Source organism: Bubalus bubalis, chromosome 3 (genome assembly GCF_019923935.1).
Source record: "Bubalus bubalis isolate 160015118507 breed Murrah chromosome 3, NDDB_SH_1, whole genome shotgun sequence".
NCBI lineage: Eukaryota > Metazoa > Chordata > Mammalia > Artiodactyla > Bovidae > Bubalus > Bubalus bubalis.
In genome coordinates, this window is record NC_059159.1 from 140,796,381 (window position 1) to 140,816,449 (window position 20,069).

Genomic DNA, 20,069 nt, shown 5'->3' on the forward strand with positions numbered 1-20,069 from the left:
CTCAACATTCAGAAAACGAAGATCATGGCATCTGGTCCCATCACCTCATGGCAAATAGATGGGGAAACAGTGGAAACAGTGGCTGGCTTTATTTTGGGGGGCTCCAAAAATCACTGCAGATGGTGATTGCAGCCATAAAATTAAAAGACACTTACTCCTTGGAAGGAAAGTTTTGACCAACCTAGACAGCATATTAAAAAGCAGAGACATTACTTTGCCCACAAAGGTCTGTCTAGTCAAGGCTATGGTTTTTTCCAGTAGTCATGTATGGATGTGAGAGTTGGACTATAAGGAAAGCTGAGTGCTGAAGAATTGATCCTTTTGAGCTGTGGTGTTGGAGCAGACTCTTAAGAGTCCCTTGGACAGCAAGGAGATCCAACTAATCCATCCTAAAGGAGATCTGGGTGTTCACTGGAAGGACTGATGTTGAAGCTGAAACTCCAATATTTTGGCCACCTGATGCGAAGAGCTGACTCATTTGAAAAGACCCTGATGTTGGGAAAGATTGAAGGCAGGAGGAGAAGGGGACGACAGAGGATGAGATGGTTAGATGGCATCACCGACTCAATGGACATGAGTTTGGGTAAACTCTGGGAGTTGGTGAGGGACTGGGAGGCCTGGAATGCTGCGGTTCATGGGGTTTCAAAGAGTCAGACATGACTGAGCAACTGAACTGAACTGAAATGACTGTAAAGATCATCAGATGTTTTTGGAGAAACAACATAAATTTCTGTTTTATTATAATTCTTTTCTATATTCTCATCCTCAGTGTGTTTAGTGAGTACCCATTATATGTCAACCAACTTTTAATGGTAGGGATACACCTTTATTCAAAATAGGCAAAGCTCTTGCCCTTATTCTATATTAGACACAAAGATGGATTTTTTTTGTTTTTAAAATCGACTTTAATGAGGCTTGATTTGCACAAAGTAAAATGCACATGTTGTAAGTGTGTACTTCAATGAGCTTTTACAAGTGAATTCAGCCATATTACCACCATCATAATCAAGATAGAGAATGTTTCCAACACCTCAAATCACCTAAAGTTAAGTCGCTCAGTCGTGTCCGACTCTTTGTGACCCCATGGACTGTAGCCTACCAGGCTCCTCCATCCATGGGATTCTCCATGGCAAGAATACTGGAGTGGGTTGCCATTTCCTTCTCCAGGGAAATCAAATCAAATCACCTAGCCCTATTCCAATTAATCCCTCCTTGATACCCACCTCCACTTCTGATGCTCACTGTTCTGTTTTGTCACGATAGATTACATGTCTTTTCTAGAATTTTATATAAATGGAATCATACTGTGTTGCTCATATTCTGATATCCTTTGCTCAGAATAATGTTTTCCGAGATTCATATATTTGCATGTTAAGTAGTCATTCTTGTTTGTCACTAATTACTATTCATTACATGGATAATTACATATCATTGTATGGGTATGCCACAATTTGTTTTTCCAGTCATCAGTTGATGAACATTGGGGTTGCTTTCAGTTTTTGATCATTAAAAATAAAACTATGAAAATTAATGTACAAATTTTTGCATGGGCACATTTTCATTCCTAATTAAATACCTAGGAGTGGAATTGCTGGATCATGTAAATACATGATTAATTTTACAGTAAAAGATGGACTGTTGACCAAAAATTTTGTACCATTTGGGATTCCCATCAGCAATATATGAGAGGTCCTGCTGATCCCTATTGTCAACATTTCTATCATATTTTACATTTTGGCCACCTTAACGGCTGCCTGTGTGTGTGCTCAGTCTTGTCCAACTCTGCAACCCCATGGACTGTAGGCCGCCGGGCTTCTCTGTCCATGTATTTCCAAGACTGGAATATTGGAGTAGGTTGCCATTTCGTACTCCAGGGGATCTTCCCCACCTAGGGATCAAACTCCCATTTCCTGCATTGGCAGGAGGATATCAGAGCCACCTGGGATTACCTCTTAATGACTAATAGTGGTAAAGTTGTGTTTTGTTTCCTACCCGTTCTAGTCACTAATGTAACCCCACTTTAAAACCGATCATTTTATTAATTTTAGGAAAACGCTAAACCAAAGGTCTAAAAGAAAAAAACCAGCTTGATTCTGCTGTATTTTGTTTCCATTTTTCCTCTCGAAATCCCCAGACTTTCTAGGAAACATAAAACCGGTGTCAAGCAGCAGAGCTGGGGTCTTCATTCAAGGACCCAGCCTCTAGGATCTGCGCACACTTCCATCCTTTCCTCATTCCTTCCTGTCACCTTTCTAAGAATTTCCCAGGTAACCGTGCGGGGCGAGGAGGGGCGGGCCCTGGGGCCCCCAGGCTCCGCCCCTTGCTTGTACCCACCCATTACCCAGGATGCTGCCGCAGGGTGGAGAAGGAATGTAGCTTCCGGTCTCGCGATCTGCTCTAATCCCGCGAGAAGAGAAGATGGCCAACGGCCGAATGTTGGCGGTGGCGAGGAAGGGGGTGTGGCCGAGGAGCGCGATGTCCTCAGGCGTGAGGTAGAGGAGGCGGGGTCGCGCGCACCAGGCGTGCGCATGCGCGCACGAGGCCGGTCGGGCAGGGCGGAGAGGGGAGGGGGCGCCGGCGGCGGCCGAGGAGGTGTCGTTATTTCAGCGGTCTGGACGGTGCGTGGCGGCGCGGGTGGCCACGAGAGAAGTAGGTAGGGACCGCGGTGCGGAGCCATTGAGACTTCCTTCCTCCCGTGCCTTAGAGTCACAGCCCCCTGCGCGTGTGGCGGACCCCGGGGAGGCCAGGTCACCCTGCGGCCCCGGCCCTCCCGCGGCGCTTCAGGTAGGAGCTTCGGGCTTACTCGTGCCCGCTCCCCTCCGAGGCCCTGCCCTTAGCTGGTGTTACCCGGGCGACGACCTGGTACCGGGCGTGCCCGTCCTTGCGCGCGACGACAGCCCTGTCCTTGCTTCCGTGCCCGTGGAGCCGGGGCCCGGCCGGGCTGACCCGTTTGGGGCGGGTCCCCTCTTTAGGTGCTCCCCCGCCCTGGGCCGGCGGTACGCTCCCTCGCGCAGTGCCCCCACCCCCACACCCCGGACAGGCTTTGCGGGGGGTCCGGCCGGCTCGGGAGAGGTTCTCCCTGTGAGCTCCGGGCAGGTGAGGGACTATCTTGACTTGAGTAGTTGCTGCATGGGGTCTTGGACTTCGAGAGGGGACCTTGAAGAGTGCCTTGGTTATGTGTGGCCAGTGTTAAAAGTTGGAAGCTCTGGAGGTGTTCTTTTTGGGCCGCTGGTGTTTGTGATTTTACTTCTCAAGTAGGCACACTGATTATGAGTCCTGGTAGGTGATGGGCTATTTATTATTAAATGAGCAGCAGCAGTATTAATTAACGTGAGATTTAATTGCATTAAGGTAGTTTTTCACAGAGCTGTCCTCAAACTCAGAAGATCTCTGCTTCAACAGTTTAGTAAGAGTTTCATCCAGTACTTAAACATAGTTTGCAAATACTCTTGCCCTGAAAGCTGCATCCTCTCTCTTAACGATAATATTAATTTTATAGGCGTAATGGTTATGAAAGCTTCTGTAGAAGATGATGATTCAGGATGGGAGCTCGGGATACCAGAAAAGATGGAAAAAGGCAACACAAACTGGGTGGACATAACCCAAGATTTTGAAGAAGCTTGTCGAGGTGAGTTTGAATTTTTGAATTAGAAGTTCAAAATTTGGGAAAGGGTATAATAAAAATGTGGATTGCGATCTTTAAACTGTCTCAATAAATGGAAAAAATAATCAACATGTAAGTGTGGTTTATTGAGTTACCACACTTACTCATTCTCTATCCTCTGATTTTAACTTTCATTTAAAACCAGTTTTTATAGATATTGCATTAAATACAGATGCTGAGGCAGTTTCATCTGTTAACATTTTCTAACTTTAACAGTTAGCATGCACATAGCAATAATTTCAAATTGGAAATACAAATTCTGTCGCCCTAAAGATGGGAGTATTATTGTATATTGGAGGTTTGAAAATAATTGGATCATGTCATTCTCTGCTTGAGATCCTCCAGTGGCTTCCTGTTGCATGTAGAATAAAATTCACACTTCTTCCCTATGGCCTATATGATCTGGTGCTTGCTCAGACCTCTTGTACCACTGCTCCATTAGGCTCATTATGTTTAGTCATGAGGTCCTTATCTCATTAAATACACCAAGGTTGTGTCCGCAGGTCTTCAGGTGGCTGGCTCCTTCCTGACCACTTAAATGTTACCATTCCAGTGAGCTCTCAAAACAGCCAACCTAAGCAGATTTATCCCCTCATTCTCTTCTGTCCAACTCCACCTTAGTTGAATCCCAGTTTATTTTCTTTGTAGTACTTATCTACTGTGAGAAACCATCATTTTCAATTGTTGTTTACTGTTAGCCTCACCCACTCAAACAATAAGGTCTGTGAGTGCAGAAATTATCCTAGTACACAGAACAGTGCCTGGCACTTAGTAAGTTCAGTAAATGCTTGTGTATAAATGACTGGAGGGGAAAGAGCCTTGAAGAACGAGAGAAGGAAAATAAGAGAAAAGAACAAATGGTAGAGGGCTTGAACTTTAAGAGAGGATGGGATCAAGAACATTGTAGAGAAATTAACCTCAGGAAGAGAATGAATGATAAGATGGTGAAGATACAGGTGTGTTTTTAAGTGGGCGGGGAGGAATGGTGGAGGGATTCACACATGATGGCTTCTATTTTCTTAGTGAACAGAGGGTTGGGCTTTTAGTGAAGGTGTGTATTTAGAATAGTGCTCTTAAGAGAAGTAAAGACTTGGAACTGCAGATGAAAGGGAGCCAGGTGAATATAATCAGAGGGATAAATTATATGCTTACTCTTCAACTGTTTTGAAATACATGTCCAGTTAAAGTACACCTAAGTGAGATAGTGGAAGAAACATTAGACTGAGAGTTGGGTGACTACACATATATGTTTGTCTAAGGAAGAGAGAAATGTAAATTACAATGTATCTTTTGTGCTCAGTGTTCTTCCACTAGTAAGTGGATCCCACCTATAATCTTACACTGATTTTAAGTGATGTGTATTAGAGGACTATCATTATGAACCAAATAAGAAAGGTTTTATGAAGTAAATATGGCCTGAGTTACTTCCCTGGTGGCTTAGACGGTAAAGCATCTGCCTGCAGTGCAGGAGACCTGAGTTCAATCCCTGGGTTGGGAAGATACCCTGGAGAAGGAAATGGCAATCCACTCTAGTACTCTTGCCTGGAAAATTCCATGGACTGAGGAGCCTGGTAGGCTACAGTCCATGGGGTCGCAAAGAGTCAGACACAACTGAGTGACTTCACTTTCACGTGGCCTGAGTTGGCTGTGAAGGAGTGGTCAAGATTCTGTTAAGTGAATGTGAGGAAATTACTCTAAACTGAGATTTTTATGTTTAAGGAACAGTGAATAACTCTGCTTCTGGGAAGGAACCTTGAGTAGGACATGTGGTTTAATACCTGCTTCAGTGTCAATTGAGAGAGGGTGGCATTTTATTTTGTTACCAGCATCAAACTATCCTATTAATTCCCTCATAATTAGCCCTTGTACTGTCTCAGGTGGCTCAAATGAGAGGTATACTTCTTGAAATTAAAAAGTTGACATAGAATTAAACTTTAGTTTGATTTTAGGACTAAAGGCTATTAGCAGTCTTTAGTCCATGGTATTAATAATTTGTTTAACTGTTGCAGTGGTTTCTCTTTGGTAATAGTGTGATGGCATTTGGCTAGACTTTTATGATTCACGGGGTGGTGGGGAGTACTGTAAAATACCCTGTCTACTGATGACCGCATTTTTCACGTACTTATTCTTTTAGTGGCTCTCTAAAATCCTCAAATTCTAACTTTAATTATTTCTTTTATTTCCTATTGGTCAAATGGCACACATTCCTACCACATTTCCTATAATTGACATTGAGTCTTTTTTTTCTTTTCAAAAGTATTTTGAAAAGGAGGGTTCAGGATGGGGAACACATGTATACCTGTGGCGGATTCATTTTGATATTTGGCAAATCTAATACAGTTAAGTTTAAAAATAAAATAAAATTTAAAAAAAAAATAAAAAAAAAACAAAAGTATTTTCAATGTATAGTGCCATCACTATTTATGTAATATATGTAATATATCATTTGTCTAAATAACACCTCTGACCTTTGCTTCTCTGGGAAATCTTGCCTAATTCAGACCATGTCATTTTGTTACCGTAAAGCCTTTGTTCTTTATTTTGTTGTCTATACTTAGGCACTTTCTGAATTACAAAGTCATAACTTAGAAATTCCACTTAAACGTAAAGATCATAAAAATACACTGCTGCTGCAGCTTCTGACTGCAAGATTCCTTTCCACACTTGTTCTGGAGAGCCAGCAACCTCTCCTGGAATGATGACACCATCACTCGTCTAGAGCTCAGAGGTAATCCAGAGTTAGCTATCATAACTTTCATTCTTTTTAAATTCTAGTTTAGGAGGATATGGGCCCATCCTCTCACTTATTTTCTTTTCTCTTTGATGACTTAGTTCATTCTTCCATCAATCTTTATAACAGATTTCACTGTTTAGGTTGGCTTCCCTAGTGTCTCAGATGGTAAAGAATCTGCTTGCTATGCAGGAGACCTGCGTTTGATCTCTGGGTTGGGACGATCCCCTTGAGAAGTAAATGGCAACATACTGCAGTATTTTTGCCTGGAGAATTCCATGGATGGGCAGCCTGGCGGGCTATAGTTAATGGGATCGTGAAGAGTTGGACACAACTGAACAACTTAACACTTTTATTTTCATCACTGTTTAGGACTCCCCTTATCCATCCAGTTTCTTTAGGTCTTGCCGAGTACTTTCAGAAAACTTTTGTTTTCGGTTCCCTCATTTAAAATCTAGGATGCTTTGGATGGGAGGGGAAGGAGGGGAGTCTGGGGGAGAATGAATACGTGTATATTTATGGCTGAGTCCCTTCGCTGTTCACCTGAAACTATCACGATGTTGTAAATCGTCTACACCCCAATACAAAATGTTAAAAGAAAAAAATCTAGGATGCTTAAGCCTCTTACTTCTCTTTCTGTTCTGTCTTCTCGTACCCAGAACAATATGTTTGTTTTTAAGAATAAATGATATTCTAAGGCCATGTTTCTTCATATCCAGAGACTATCTGGATCTTGTACTTACAAGTTTGAGAACCTGTGTTATATGTGAGTGACTGCCTGGAACCAGCAGAACTATGAACACAAGCACTGGCACTGTAGCAGTACTTGATTATGTTATCATCTGTTCGGTTTGGAATTTGTTTCTGTAATCTTCTAAACAGTCACAACAAACTGAAAGATTCTGAAAGAGATGGGAATACCAGACCACCTTACCTGCCTCCAGAGAAACCTGTATACAGATCAAGAAGCAACAGTTAAAACTGGACATGGAACAACAGACTGGTTCAAAATTGGGAAAGGAGTATGTCAAAGCTATATGTTGTCACCTTGCTTATTTAACTTACATCATGTGAAATATCAGACTGGATGAAGCATAAACCAGAATCAAGATTGCAAGGAGACATACCAATAGCCTCAGATATGCAGATGACACCACCCTTATGGCTGAAAGTGAACAACTAAAGAGTTTCTTAATGAAAGTTAAAGAGGAGAGTGAAAAAGTTGGCTTAAAACTCAACATTGAAAAAACTAAGGTCATAGAAACCGCTCTATCACTTCATGGCAAATAGATGGGGAAACAATGGGAACAGTGCAGATAGTGACTGCAGCCATGAAATTAAAAGAGGCTTGCTCCTTGGAAGAAAAGCTATAACCAACCTAGACAGCGTATTAAAAAACAGACATTACTTTGCCGACAAAGGTCCATGTAGTCAAAGCTATGGTTTTTCCAGTAGTCATGTATGGATGTCAGAGTTGAACCATAAAGAAAGCTGAGTGCCAAAGAATTGGTGCTTTTGAACTGTTGTGTTGGAGAAGAGGAGATCCAACTTGTCAATCCTAAAAGAAATCAGTCTTGAATATTCATTGGAAGGACTGATGCTGAAGCTGAAGCTCCAATACTTCGTCCACCTGATGCGAAGAACTGACTCACCGGAAAAGACCCTGATGCTGGGAAAGATAGAAGGCAGGAGAAGAAGAGAACGACAGGATGAGATGGATGGCATCACCGACTTAGACATGAGTTTGAGCAAGCTCCAGAAATTGGTGATGGACAGGAAAGCCTTGTGTGCTGCAGTCCATTGGGTTGCAAAGAGTCAGACACGACTGAGTGACTGAACTGAACTGATTATTTTAAAAAGATTGCCATTGAACTGATTACATAACATTTAACAATTATTATAAAAGAAGTATAGATTTTTGATAAAACTTTAATGGACTTTCACTCCACTCCCTCAATTCATGAACCCTAGTTTCAGAATCATTATTCTATGTGTTTGCTGCTTGTTGCAACCATTTAATTCTAGGAGGAAAAAGTTGAACAGAAATTCTCCTGGTGAAAGATCAGGGCAGCCTATAAAATATTTCTAAAGTGATTTTGGTTTGGGAAATGAATTATGTTTTCTGTGTTCCATACGATTAAGAATGTGTTTAGTGGCGGGTCATGGGTTTGCTGAGCAGCACTGGTAATTGTGGAGCACTCTTGTTCTCCACCAGGGGTGATTTTTGCCCTAGAGGGGACATTTGCCAACGTCTTGAGACATGCTTGGTTAGTCACATAACCCACTCCAGTATTCTTGCCTGGAAAATTCCATGGACAGAGGAACCTGGTAGACTGCAATCCATGGGGTCACACAGCGTTGGGTATGACTGAGCACAGCATCGCACAGCACAACTAGTGCGTACACATTAAGGATGCGGCTAATCATGTGATGCACAGAATAGCCCCACAGAAAAGTAATTTTTCTGCCCAAAATACCAGTCGTGCCGCTTAGTTCACTCTGTTTAGATTACTTTCAAGAATATTCAGCTATTATTTAATCTCTTTGACCTTGGATTTTTTTAAGGAAAGGAGCCTATGGATGTCATAAGACTAACTAGCATTTAAATAGCACGCAGTAGAAAGGAATGGGAGCTTTGTTGCATTTTAAAGGCTCTTTTTACTAGATTTCCCTGTTAATCTTGTATTGCGTATCCTGCTTTATGTTAGGAGCTTTGGTCAATGGAAAAGGTGTCCTCAGAAATCACCACTTTCCCCCTTTTAACTGGTTATTCTAGTAATCATGATCCTAAATAGCATGCTTTTATTGCTATTTCTTGATACCCCCATTCCCCTTTGGGCATTGTGGATTTCACCTCCCCCCCTCCCCATGTAGTTATAGCTATGCAAATATTATTCATAGCTGAGCCAAAAAGTAAAATTGTTGCTTTTCCCTTCCTACCCAGTTCTGTTTTATGCAAAAAGTGTTTGCTCAAAAGATAAGTACTTTAATTAATTGTAATTTATGCTCTTCATCAATTGTCTGAATCATCTAACACATTCAGACATCCTATTGTTTTAATTCGCCATAAAGAAATTTCTTCTCAAGCCTCTTACTTCTCTCCAGTCTGGATATCTTGCCTTTTATACCTGGTATAATCTTGCTGCTGCTGCTGCTGCTAAGTCACTTCAGTTGTGTCCGACTCTGTGCAACCCCAGAGATGGCAGCCCACCAGGCTCCCCCGTCCCTGGGATTCTCCAGGCAAGAACACTGGAGTGGGTTGCCATTTCCTTCTCCAATGCATGAAAGTGAAAAGTGAAAGTGAAGTCACTCAGTCGTGTCTAACTCTGAGCGACCCCATGGACTGCAGCCTACCAGGCTCCTCCGTCCATGGGATTTTCTAGGCAAGAGTACTGGAGTAGGGTGCCATTGCCTTCTCTGGTATAATCCTGAGATCTTGCTTAATCATCACCCTGGTGTTTGTTACTTTTCTCCCTGGTTTTGATTAGATACATTTATTATCTTCCTGAGTAAAGCATATGAGAGATACAGTTTTTTGAGGCTCTGAATGTCTGAAATGTCTTTGTTCTCTTCTTCCACTTTATTGATAATATATCTGGGAGTGTGTGAGAATTTTGAGGGCATTGCTCAAATGTCTGATACTCAGATTACTGAACTTCCGTATGTAACCTTTTAGAATCTTCTTTTCGTTTCTCATGTCCAGAGCTTGCACAGTGGTGTGCTTTGTTTGATGACGCTTGAGCGCTTTCACTCTGATTTTTCAGTTCTGGGAAATTTTCTTGAATTACTTTATTTCTTGTTTTTTCCGTATTCATTTTATGGAGTACTTACTTTTTGCAGTCAAATGCTCTACCACTGAGCTATAGCCCCTAGTATTTACTTTTTGGATATTGGAAGGTGTGTTTTTTTAATACTTTGTTGCCTGTTTTCCATCTCTTTGTAGTTTTCCTCAATGCTATGGAGGAATGTGTTCCCCCCCGCCCCCAAATCATGTGTTGAAACCTGATGCCCACACACAATGTGGTGGTATTAAGAAGTGGAGCCTTTGGGAGGTACTTAGGTCATCAAAGTGGAACCCACATGACTGGGATTAACACTCCTGAGAAAGAGACACCACAGAGCCTTCCTGGTCCCTTCCACCATATGTTCAGTTCAGTTGCTCAGTCATGTCTGACTCTTTGCGATCCAATGGATTGCAGCATGCCAGGCCTCCCTGTCCATCACCAACTCCTGGAGTTTACTCAGACTCATGTCCATTGAGTCGGTGGTGCCATCAAGCCATCTTACCCTCTGTTGTCCCCTTGTCCCACCTTCAATCTTTCATAGCATCAGGGGCTTTTCCAATGAGTCAGTTTTTCACATCAAGTGGCCAAAGTATTGGAGTTTCAGCTTCAGCCTTCCAATGAACATTCAGGACTGATTTCAATTCTTTGATGCTCAGCTTTCTTTATAGTCCAACTCTCATATCCATACATGACTATTGGAAAAACCATAGCTTTGAGTAGATGGACCTTTGTTGGCAAAGTAATGTCTCTGCTTTTTAATATGCTGTTTAGGTTGGTCATAGCTTTTCTGCCAAGGAGCAAGCATCTTTTAATTTCATGGTTGCGGTCACCATCTGCAGTGATTTTGGAGCCCCCCAAAATAAAGTCAGTCACTGTTTCCACTGTTTCCCCATCTATTTGCCATGAAGTGATGGGACCAGATACCATGATCTTCGTTTCCTGAATGTTGAGCTTTAAGCTAACTTTTTCACTCTCCTCTTTCACTTTCATCAAGAGCCTCTTTAGTTCTTCGCTTTCCGCCATAGGGTGGTGTCATCTGCGTATCTGAGGTTATTGATATTTCTCAACAATTTTGATTCCAGCTTGTGCTTCATCCCACCCAGTGTTTCTCATAATGTACTCTGCATATAAGTTAAATAAGCACCGTGACAGTATTCAGCCTTGACGTACTCCTCTCCGTATTTGGAACCAGTTTTGTTCCATGTTCAGTTCTAACTGTTGCTTCCTGACCTGCATACAGATTTCTCAAGAGGCAGGTCAGGTGGTCTGGTATCCCCATCTCTTAAGAATTTTCCACAGTTTATTGTGATCCACACAGTCAAAGGCTTTGGCATAGTCAATAAAGCAGAAATAGATGTTTTTCTGGAACTCTCTTGCTTTTTTGATGATCCAGCGGATGTTGTCAGTTTGATCTCTGGTTCCTCTGCCTTTTCTAAATCCATCTTGAACATCTGGAAGTTCACGGTTCATGTACTGTTGAAGCCTGGCTTGGAGAATTTTGAGCATTACTTCACTAGTGTGTGAAATGAGTGCCAGTTGTGTGGTAGTTGAAGCATTCTTTGGCATTGCCTTTCTTTGGGATTGGAATGAAAACTGACCTTTTCCAGTCCTGTGGCCACTGCTGAGTTTTCCAGATTTGCTGGCATATTGGGTGCAGCACTTTCACAGCATCATCTTCCAGGTTTTGAAATAGCTCAGCTGGAATTCCATCACCTCCACTAGCTGTGTTCATACTGTTGCTTCCTAAGGCCCACTTGACTTCGCATTCTAGGATGTGGCTTTAGGTGAGTGATCATTCCATCATGATTATCTGAGTCGTGAAGATATTTTTTGCATAGTTCTTCTGTGTATTTGTGCCACCTCTTCTTAATATGTTCTGCTTCTGTTAGGTCCATACCATTCTGTCCTTTATTGAGCCCATCTTTGCATGAAATGTTCCCTTGGTATCTCTAATTTTCTTGAAGAGATCTCTAGTCTTTCCCATTCTATTGTTTTCCTCTATTTCTTTGCATTCATCCCTGAGGAAGGCTTTCTTATCTTTCCTTGCTATTCTTTGGAACTCTGCATTCAAATGGGTATATCTTTCCTGTTCTCCTTTGCCTTTTCTTCTCTACCATGTGAGGTTAAAAAGAAGGCCGTCTAGGAAGTGGGCCCTTTCCAGACACTGAGTCTACTGGTTCCCTGATTCTGAACTTCCCACAGTCGAGAACCATGAGAAATAAAATTTGTTGTTAATGGGTCACCCAATATATGGTATTTTGGTTATAGCAGCTGAATGGAGTTAAAAGACTTTGAATTTAATTTTTTTTTCCCGCTGTAATGTTTTTAATTTCTACTGTTCCCCCCTCCCCGAATATCTCTCTCTTTCTTTTTTTGAATATCTCTCTTTAAATAAAAGTAAAATTTCCTGGTTTTGTTTCAGGGTTGAACTATTTTATCTCTAAGGATAATATTTCTTTTGAAATATTGCCTACATAGTGTCTTTCTTCCAACTTGCCTTTTTAAGTTTATTTTCTTTGGTTTCTATCTTCTGTGCTAGAAGATTACTTCAGGTATCTGAGAATCCTTTGTTGCCTCAGGGACCAAAAAGCCAACTTGAATTTTTGAGCAGGACTCTTCTGCTGTGCATGTCAATGTCAGGTGATCTGACTTGGTTTTTGTGTTGGAGAACCCATGGTGTCAGTTATTTAGCTCCTTCCTCTTGGAAAGATTATATTCTGTAGATAAAATTCATCTCCTTGAGGTTCAAGATTTGACGGCACGTTAAATAAGGGAAGAAGTCTGGAGTTGTCATGTATTCACTTAATGCCCCTTCTTTCCAGTACTGAACCCTAGCCTTCAAATAACCTGTCCTGGAGATTTTTTGGTTTGCCCCTTTCAAGGAAAATCTTTAGTATTACCCAAGGTGAGGGGAGGGGTAGTTATCCTGATCTGTACCTTAGGGCAGGGCTTTGGGCTGTCTAATGGCTCAGTTCTCCACATTTCAGCCTGTCTTTATCCTCACTTTCAAAGATGATTGATAAATCAGATTGATTTTGGCTTTCTCCACTGCTGGTAGCTCAGATGGTAAAGGATCTGCTTGCAGTGCGGGAGACCCCAGTTTGATCCCTGTATCAGAAGATCCCCTGGAGAAGGGAATGGCAACCCACTCCAGTATTCTTGCCTAGAGAATTCCATGGGCAGAGGAGCCTGGTGGGCCATAGTCCATGGGGTAGCAAAGAGTCTGACATGACTGAATGACTCAAGCTTCACACTTCACTGCTGGTATTATTTTTCTCGAGTTTGCTAAGAAATTACTTGTCTTTCTTTTTCCTAGTTTCCCTAATTTTCTTGTATTATTTTTGCAACAACTAGTTTTTCTCTTCCTTAAGGTTCATAGTTTTCTTAAAAAAATTTTTTTTTTCACCTTAATTATTGAAATAAAATTTCAGGAGGGAATTAAAGGTTGTTGCATGTGTTCAGTTGGCCACCTTTATCCCAGAGGTAAACTTTAATTCATCTGTTAATTATTACTGTATAATGATACTGGAATCCAGCTATGTCATAGATTCAATAGGGCCTTCATAGTGAAGAAAGCAGCAAATTTAACCGTCATTTATAATGTTATGTGTAGACATATTTAGAGATCTGTAACTTCAGTGTACAAATTATGTTCTTATTTGTAAGATGGTAAAATATCAAATAGTTGCATGTTTTTCTCATCCTATTAGATTACTTTTTTCCAGGAGAATGAATATATGCTTCAGGTGCTTAGCACTGCTGCAAATCCATACTCCAGGTACAAGTTATAGTTCATTGTTCATTTCCAAGGCAAAAGGGAGGATGTCCTAAGGAACTTTACAGAGTCATCTAGTAAAACCCTTCATTTTTCAGATGATGAACTCAGTGTCCAGAGTGATCTACTTGCTCCTAGTTCTCTGGAGTGTTCAGTGAAACTGGTACCCACATCTACTGTAAAGTTTATGATAAATTATTATAGCAGTTCTCAAATTTTTTGGCATCAGGACTACTTTACATTCCTAGAGAATCCACCTGCCAATGTAAGAGACACAAGTTCGATCCTGGATCAGAAGCAGTCCCCTGGAGAGAGGAATGGCTATTCACTGTAGTATTTTTGCATGGAAAATCCATGGACAGAGGAATCTGGTGGGATGCAGTCCACAGGGTTGCAAAGAGTTGGACATGACTGAGCATGCAAGCACATGGGCTTTTTTAAGTGTTGTTTATGTGTGCTATATGTATATTGATGTTTATTAGAATTTGAAGCTGAGAAATTTTTAAAATATTTATTTGAAAATGATAATAAACCCTTTGCGTGTCAGCATAACATTTTAAAAATGAAAAATGTATTTTTCAAAACAGGACAGCTTTGAAGAGTGGAGTATAGTATACGCCACTATATACTATTTTCAAGTATACTTTTGAAAATCTCTGATGTAGGCATAATAGAGGGTACCTGAATTCCATAGCGGCTTCTCATTCAATCTGTTGCCACATGTTGTTTTGGTTGAAACATTAGAAGTAAATCTGGCCTCACAAAATATGTAGTTAAAAGATTGGGGAACTTTTTAGGTAATTTGCTACTACACCAAAACTTTTAACAGGTGATAGTTTCTTAAAGATTAGTTTGCAGTGTGGAATCTGAAAGCCTATCAGTGGACCTTTCATGCTCTGTTACATAATGTATATTGGTCTGTCTAGAACTTTGGATCTTTTATCCATGCCTAATTTTGTGACATGCATTATCATTTGCAAAATATTGGTTTAGTGAGTTAAGCACATCTTCCAGGTGTTGACACACTTCATTATACAATATTAAACAAATTTGTTAATAATATCAGCACCAGTATAATCAGGAAAGCCTTTTTAAGTATTGGAACACTGTCAAGTTCACAGCGGCCGAAATGTGTTTTCCAGAGTTCTGATTGTTTTTTTTGAAAGTTCAAATTTTGTCATTGGCAATAAATCTTATTGGTTATTTTCTTAAAGTGACAGACTCTTATTTAAAAAAAAACAAAACTGCTATATTGTCAAGTTCAAATGACTATAACTTGTCATGTTCTTTCCAGTAAAAATGGTGTTCCATGATAACTGTGTAAGAGCTTTTCTTTGATACAATCTCTTACTTTGGTAAGCAGAGGAAGTGTTTACATATGCTTCCTGTTTATCAAATAGAATATTAAAAAGATGTACTCAAGAGATTGAAATTTAATTAGGTATATCAGGACCAGCCCTAGGATGAAATGACTGAGGCACATAGGGTACAAAACTTAAGGTACTATCTGAAAGTACCTCGTTAAATTTTGCACCCTACATGCCTCACTTGCACTTTGGTCCTTGCCCTGAGATTAATAATTTTTACTGTCTCCATCAAAGACTTGTTAAGTTAAAGTGCATGAAAATGAAGAATACGCTGTTTTGCTAGGGACCACTATCTTGATTTGTGCTGAAACTATAGTTCTGCCCTTTTCCTCTTTACACTGTTGTTTTGCATCATCATTGGAAATGTCAACACAATGAAAAAAAACTTTTAGTATTATTACAAAAGTAACTTTAACATTGGGCTTCCCTGGTGGTTCAGTGATAAAGAATCTGCCTGCCAGTGCAGGAGACACAGCTTCAATTCCTGGGTCAGGAAGATCCCCAGAGAGGGAAATGACAACCCATACCAGTTTCCTTGCCTGAAAAAGTCCGTGGGCAGAGGAGCCTGGCGGCCTGCAGTCCAGAGGGTCACAAAAGCATCAGACATGACTTAAAGACTAAACAAAAACAACAACTTTAATGTCACAGACTCCTGGGTTCTCAGACCATCTTTGAGAACTGTTGTATGTTCTGCTTTATTGTAATATTTTGATAAATGTTTCTCATTGATTTATTTGTTTTGGTACATGAAAGTGTTAGTTGCTCAGTTGTGTCTGACTCTGTGACTCCCACGGACTGTAGCCCTCCAGGTTCCTCTGTTCGGTTTTCTAGGCAAGAATACTGGAGTGGGTTGCCGTTTCCTTCTCCAGGGGATTTTTCCCAATCCAGGGATCAATCCTGTGTCTCCTGTGTCTGCTGCATTGTGGATAGATTCTTTACCCACGTGAGCCATTGGGGAAGGTACATGAAACTTTAAAAACCAAATGTTACCGAACTTATAATAAGCTAGGGGGATTAGTAAAATTCTGAAAACTGCTTCTTTATATCTTCCACAGGATTTGACCATCAACATTTAAGCTCCTTAAAAATGATACAGAGGTAGTTCTCATCCTCCTTGCACACTGAAATCATCTGGAGTCCTTTAAAACCACTGTGTAGGTCCCACTCTTAGAATTTAATTAGTTTGGGATGCTGATTGGACATTAGGATTTTCAAAAGCTCTCCAATTTATACTGATATGCAGCCAAGGTTGAGAACAGCTGCTTTACAGGGGATAAACATTCTTGATCAGCTGTTTACTCAAGTGCTTTCTAGCTTATTTAAATCAAGTGTAATTTTAAAAAATGGTTTTTGAACTTCCCTGGTGGTCCAGTGGTTAAGACTCTGCAAAGAGTCTTAACAAAAAATCATAGAATCAAAGAATCATAGAATCAAAAAATCAAAGAATCTGTCCACAATGCAGCAGACACAGGAGACACAGGTTTGATCCCTGGATTGGGAAAAATCCCCTGGAGAAGGAAATGGCAACCCACTCCAGTATTCTTGCCTAGAAAACCCCATGAACAGAGGAACCTGGTGGGCTACAGTCCGTGGGAGTCACAGTGTAACAAAAAGTTACACTGCAAAGGGTGCGGGTTTGATCTGTGGTTGGAGGACTGAGATCACCCTGTAAGCCATGCAGAGCAGCCAAAAAAAAAAAATAGTCTTGACACTGCTCCTGGGACAAAGATTAGATTATGATGCCAAGTGGTTTAAAAACAACTTGAAAAATAGCTTAGAGTTCTGTGGAAAAGTTTATATAGGGATAAATATATTAGCGATTTTTTTTTTTAATGAGTCTGATAATTCTGATTGTATTATTGTGGCCTGTGATGGGTGGGTCACTTACTAAATTCTCAGAAGTTCAATTTATAGTTACTATTTAAATATTCACTGCATAGAAGACATTATATTAGTAATTGAGTAGAATAATATGACCATTTTTTAGAAAATGAAGTATAAAGGACTTTAAGTACATTTTCCAGGTGCTAATATTTTTGTTTGATTTTTTTTCTTAGAAGTAACAGTTAAATATAAATATGGTATTATTCAAAAGATTTTTCTCTTTGTTTCTTTTAGAATTAAAGTTGGGAGAACTGCTTCATGATAAGCTGTAAGTATTTGTATCCTTTGAAGTAGTGTAGTGTAATATTTCTACTTTGTCTTGTGTGCAGTAGTATTCCTTGAAGTCTGAGTAAATTTACCTTTCAAAGCTGTAAGTATAACACTAATTATGTATTTTTTAACCTTGGTGAGCTCTTTTGAGACAGCTGACTTTAGTTGTGATGGGAAGTGGTTGTACCTAGTGAAACTGTGACTTTTGGTCCTTTCCTTGAGAGTAGATGTACAGGATGTGAAATTTATTGAGAAAAGCTGTTGGTTGCATTCACAACAAACTGTGGAAAATTCTTAAAGAGATTGGAATACCAGACCACCTTACCTGCCTCCTGAGAAATCTGAATGCAGATCAAGAAGCAACAGTTAGAACTGGACATGGAGCAACAGACTGCTTCCAAATTGGGAAAGGAGTACGTCAAGGCTGTATATTGCCACCCTGCTTATTTAACTTATATGCTGTGTACATCATGAGAAATGCTGGACTGGATGAAGCATAAGCTGGAATCAAGATTGCCGGGAGAAATATCAATAACCTCAGATATGCAGATGACACCACTCTTTTGGCAGAAAGCGAAAAAGAACTAAATAGGCTTTTGATGAAAGTGAAAGAGGAGAGTGAAAAAGTTGACTTAAAGCTCAACATTCAGAAAACTTAGGATCATGGCATCCGGTCCCATCATTTCATGGCAAATAGATGGGGAAACAATGGAAATAGTGGCAGACTTTATTTTGGGGGGCTCCAAAATCACTGCAGATGTTGAGTGCAGCCATGAAATTAAAAGACGCTTGCTCCTTGGAAGAAAAGTTATGACTAACCTAGACAGCATATTAAAAAGCAGAGACATTACTTTGCCAACAAAGGTCCATCTACTCAAAGCTATGGTTTTTCCAGTAGTCATGTGTGGATATGAGAGTTGGACTATAAAGAAAGCTGAACGCCAAAGAATTGATGCTTTTGAACTGTGGTGTTGGAGCAGACTCTTGAGAGTCCCTTGGACAGCAAGGAGATCCAACCAGTCCATCCTAAAGGAAATCAGTACTGAATAGTCATTGGAAGGACTGATGCCGAAGCTGGAACTCCAATACTCTGGCCACTTGATGCGAAGAACTAACTCATTGGAAAAGACCCTGATGCTGGGAAAGATTGAAGATGGGAGAAGAAGGGGATGTTAGAGGATGAGATGTTTGGATGGCATCACTGACTCAATGGACATGAGTTTGAGTAAACTCTGGGAGTTGGTGATGGATGGGGAGAGCTGGCATGCTGCAGTCCCTGGGGTCGCAAAGAGTCAGACACAAAGTGACTGAATTGAACTGATTGGTTGCATATGTGACAGGCTGGTTGATGACCAGAAACAGATGAGTAAATGCCTAGATAAAAGTAGATTGAGAATCCCTAGGTAAATGAAAGGAAATGCTTAATTATATGTATACTCCCGTAGCCGCTGTTTCATATGCTATGGCCAGACTCAATTTTCAAGATTGGAGGTATGAAATTTTAAATTAGTAAGTGGACAAGATTGGATATTTGGTTAGGAGAAGTAGAATTTGAAATTTAGTTCTTCTAAGACTTGAGTGATATCAGTGTCATCTGAAAGAGTTTTTAAAACATAGTTTGCTGGGACCCGCTCCCAGAGTTCCTTATTTAGTAGGTCTGGTATGGGATCACAGAAGTTGCATTTCTGACAAGTTCCCAGGTGAGATTGATGCTGCTGATCTAGGGACCACACTTTGAGAACATCATTATTTGATGCCACTGGCAGTTATAGGAAGGATGTAATGAAATCAAACCGTAAGCTAGTTCAGGAAGGAATGTGACTGCTGACTGTGGAATAGCATTTGAGAAGGATCACAAGAGGAACATAATCCTTTTCGTTTCTCTAGGGTTTTAGTCATTGAGCCCAGGGATCATGATTACCAGCAGCCTACCATGACCATCTCTTAAAATTGTATCCTTTTAATCCATATCTTCTTTTAAGTGTCATTTCCACCCCCTAGCATGTACAGTCTTCTAGCCTTCTATGTAACCTACCTATGTAATTTAGTTTCTTGTCCATTTCCTGCCACTAGAATGTGAGCTTCAGGAAGTGGTCAGATTTGTTTTCCTCCCTCATGTATCTCAAGTGCCTAGAACAGTGCCTTGCAGGTAGTAATAGGCACTGAGCATTTGTTGAATGAATGGAATAGCTAACTTGTTGCTATTATAGTTTCTATGGCAGTGTTACTAATTAGACAAATATCTTATTGATCTAGGGTTTTAATTGTGCCCATAACAACTTTTCTTTAGTTGTTTTCATATAGTAATAAATGGATACTTTGTATTTTAACAGATTTAAACATTAGGGATGAAGCAAAACTTCCCATGATACCTTTTCCCCCACACAGTCTCTGCTCCTTGTCTGGATAGTCATTGTTATAAAACTAGTTAGTTGCAAATGGGGATATACGGAGCAGTATTCAACTATGCAGTTTTATGTAAAGGGCTCCAGCATCTGCCAAGGTGTCTGGAGCCAATCCACTGTGGATAGAAGGGGTCGACTGTATTGTACTGCAGATTTCTTTCCCATTCACTACATCCTAGAGTTCTTTC

At 40.5% G+C, this 20,069-nt stretch overlaps 1 protein-coding gene across 7 annotated transcripts in view; it reads left to right on the plus strand.

The window, feature by feature from the left end:
• Nucleotides 1–2,501: 2,501 nt before the first annotated feature.
• The window catches only part of NAA35 (N-alpha-acetyltransferase 35, NatC auxiliary subunit), an 89,736-nt gene continuing 72,168 nt past the window's right edge, over nt 2,502–20,069 (plus strand). For 2 of the 7 annotated variants that reach the window (XM_006066836.3, XM_044940244.1), the window contains exons 1-3: nt 2,503–2,649; nt 3,500–3,628; nt 17,441–17,474. In XM_006066836.3, coding sequence (XP_006066898.2) covers nt 2,529–2,649; nt 3,500–3,628; nt 17,441–17,474 — 284 coding nt within the window. In that variant the 5' untranslated portion in view covers nt 2,503–2,528. Of the gene's footprint in view, nt 2,785–3,496; nt 3,629–17,440; nt 17,475–20,069 lie in introns of those variants that run through there. The other 5 variants (XR_006550077.1, XM_006066834.3, XM_006066835.3 and 2 more) reach the window with 5 other exon arrangements.